This window comes from Protobothrops mucrosquamatus, unplaced genomic scaffold (genome assembly GCF_001527695.2).
Source record: "Protobothrops mucrosquamatus isolate PMUCROS unplaced genomic scaffold, P.Mucros_1.0 scaffold1910, whole genome shotgun sequence".
NCBI lineage: Eukaryota > Metazoa > Chordata > Lepidosauria > Squamata > Viperidae > Protobothrops > Protobothrops mucrosquamatus.
Window position 1 is genome coordinate 139,137 of NW_015388034.1, and position 2,461 is coordinate 141,597.

General features: G+C 47.4%; 1 protein-coding gene across 1 annotated transcript in view; it reads right to left on the reverse strand.

The window, feature by feature from the left end:
* Nucleotides 1–2,461, reverse strand: part of NDST2 (N-deacetylase and N-sulfotransferase 2) — a 23,432-nt gene that overhangs the window by 5,884 nt on the left and 15,087 nt on the right. The window contains exons 5-6 of the mRNA XM_015823554.1: nucleotides 2,158–2,328; nucleotides 260–369 (exon numbers count right to left, since the gene is read on the reverse strand). Of these exons, the coding sequence (XP_015679040.1) occupies nucleotides 260–369; nucleotides 2,158–2,328 (281 nt within the window). The remainder of the gene's footprint in view (nucleotides 1–259; nucleotides 370–2,157; nucleotides 2,329–2,461) is intronic.

The window sequence follows — 2,461 nt, forward strand, 5'->3', positions numbered from 1 at the left end:
GAACGCGGCGGAACCGCGTTCCGGCACCTTTTTCCGGGCCGGCCGCACCGGAAATAGCCCCTCCCACACCGGAAATAGCCCCTCCCAAATTTTACTTGCATTCCTGTTCTCTAAAGGGGCGGTCCTAGGGTTTGATGAGGGCGTGGCCAGGTTTGAGTTCCGCCACCTTTTCTCCGAGAAAAAAAGCCCTGCACAAATGTATACGTCTTTGCAAAGGTTTCGAGGTGAAAGTGCCTTCGTGCAAATGGAGAATCCTTACTTTAGTGCTTGTGTGTAGTTCAGCAGTGGTGTAATTCCCAGAAACCGTTGAATGTTGTCCATGATGGAAAAAGGATTGTGTCGGAGCTCCTGCCCATCAACGATCAGAATCTAAACGGAAGGAGAAATGGCCAAAGTTCATGGTAAATCTAACCAACCTTTTGCATCCATGAAAGAAACTTTGCGTACAATTTGTAATCCTGCCAGACTGCGACCTTCAATGTTCTTTACCCAAGTCCTATCTGTAGATAAGGAGATTTCGATTTGACAAACAACCGCCCAAGCAGGGTCCAGCCTTGTGGCTTTGTTGAGCCCATTGAGCCAACATTTGCTGTGTTTATTGAAAAAGGATGTGAAGATGTAGGCTCGGTAAAAGTTCCTTTAACAGTAACAGTGATACCTGTTGGACAACTTTGCATGCTAGCTTGAAAGTATTTTGGCTTTTTACTGAACTGCTTCAACTACTGATATTTTCGGGCTGCCCTGCATTGGAACTGCTGCAATGATTTCACAGCCCCTCCCACCCCTTCATGAGGAGTGACAGGAAGACATTTCTGGAAGTCTGAGAAAGTCTCTTGATTGAGGCATGAATCCCTTTCACAAACCTGTATCAGGATGAGAACATACAGTAGTGGCCAAAATTGTGGAAATCTTTTGGGAAAAGTGTATTTTTGAGGTCTGATGGCTAATAACACCACTTTTTTTGGGGGGAGGAGTACCATAAAATTATATATCAATGGAAAGATAATTTAATCAAGAATGTAATGCAACAAAGTTTGTTCAATTATCTGTACTGTATTCTACGAAAAGTGATAGCCAAATGACCAGAAAAAGGAAGCACAACTTGCTTAGGTTGATCTCAGGGAGCTTTCCTTCATCTGACTGTAGCCAATGAGCATGAGTGTTTAGAGAGCCTCTTGTTTTGGCAATGAGCCAATCAGATCACAGTAGGATTCAGTGATTGATGTCCTGTATTGAAGCTGAGAGGAGGACATTTGTCAGTGTGTTATGTGATCGCTATCAAGTTGGTTGGGGTTTTTTTGTGTTCTTTCATTGAGTGAGCTTGTAAAACGTAATAAAATTAAAATCATTGTGCAAAGAGTTGACTGGCTGCCCAGAAAGCGATGTAAAATAGTATTATTAAGTGAACAAGGCTACAGTTATAAAGAAATTAGAAGAAAAATGGGTGGAAACTTAACCAAAGGTGGCATTTCTACTGTACACTTTTCCCAAAAGGTTTCCACAATTTTGGCCACTACTGTATAGGTCTGTATTTCTGCATAGGGAAGGGTCCCTCAAGTGCCCCACTGGCTGTAGTCTCATTAACTGGAAGAGAGCCAGCTCAATTGATTCCCTTCAGGAATCAATCCCTTATTGTTGGCCTTCACAAGCTTTTTCCAACAGAAATTGCTCAGTATCAGTTTTAGAGTTCGCTTAAATTGCCTGGAAACATAAGCTAGATCAGTGGTGGCGAACCTACGGCACAGGTGCCAGAGGCGGCACTCGGAGCCCTCTCTGTGGGCACACGTGCCCTTGGCCCAGTCTCGCCTCCCCCCACAACCCCTTCCTCATCAGCAGCCCCCCTGGAGGAGAGTCGCCCCCAAGCGTGACCCACACGGAGCAGCGCAGCCATGGCAACCAGGCAATATAGATAAGACTCTGCCCTCACACCCCATCCCGCACAGTTGATGCGGGGCACGGGCAGAGGGTGGGGCCGCCATGATGCTGCTGGGCTGCCTGGGCGATCTGCGGCAGGCCCTGGAGACGGTGAGTGGCCCTGCGGGCAGGCGGGGTGGAGGTGGGACAGGGGTGAATCGGGGGCAGGGCCAGTTTTGGGGCACTCGGTCTCTAAAAGGTTCGCCATCACTGAGCTAGATCTTGAAAAAAAAAATGCTGTACCTGTCCTGATGGAAAATACGTCAACCATCTCTCCAGGTGCGTCGAATATAATCCAGGATTCAGGCAGCGACTCTGTAGATTGTGCAGCTCTTGAGGGGCCTGGGGTCCAGCAGAAATGGTCTGGTAAAAGGTGTAGTTAAGTGCCACAGGGTCACTGTGAGCACGTTGGTGCTGCAAGGGTGAAAAAGTGAATTAGGAGCATGAAACTGCTTCTCCCCAATTCAAAAGGCAGCCAATGTGTGAATGTTCGCCTGTGCAGTTACCTGATACCAAGAGTAGGCTCGGTCAGCGGGGTTGATGAGGA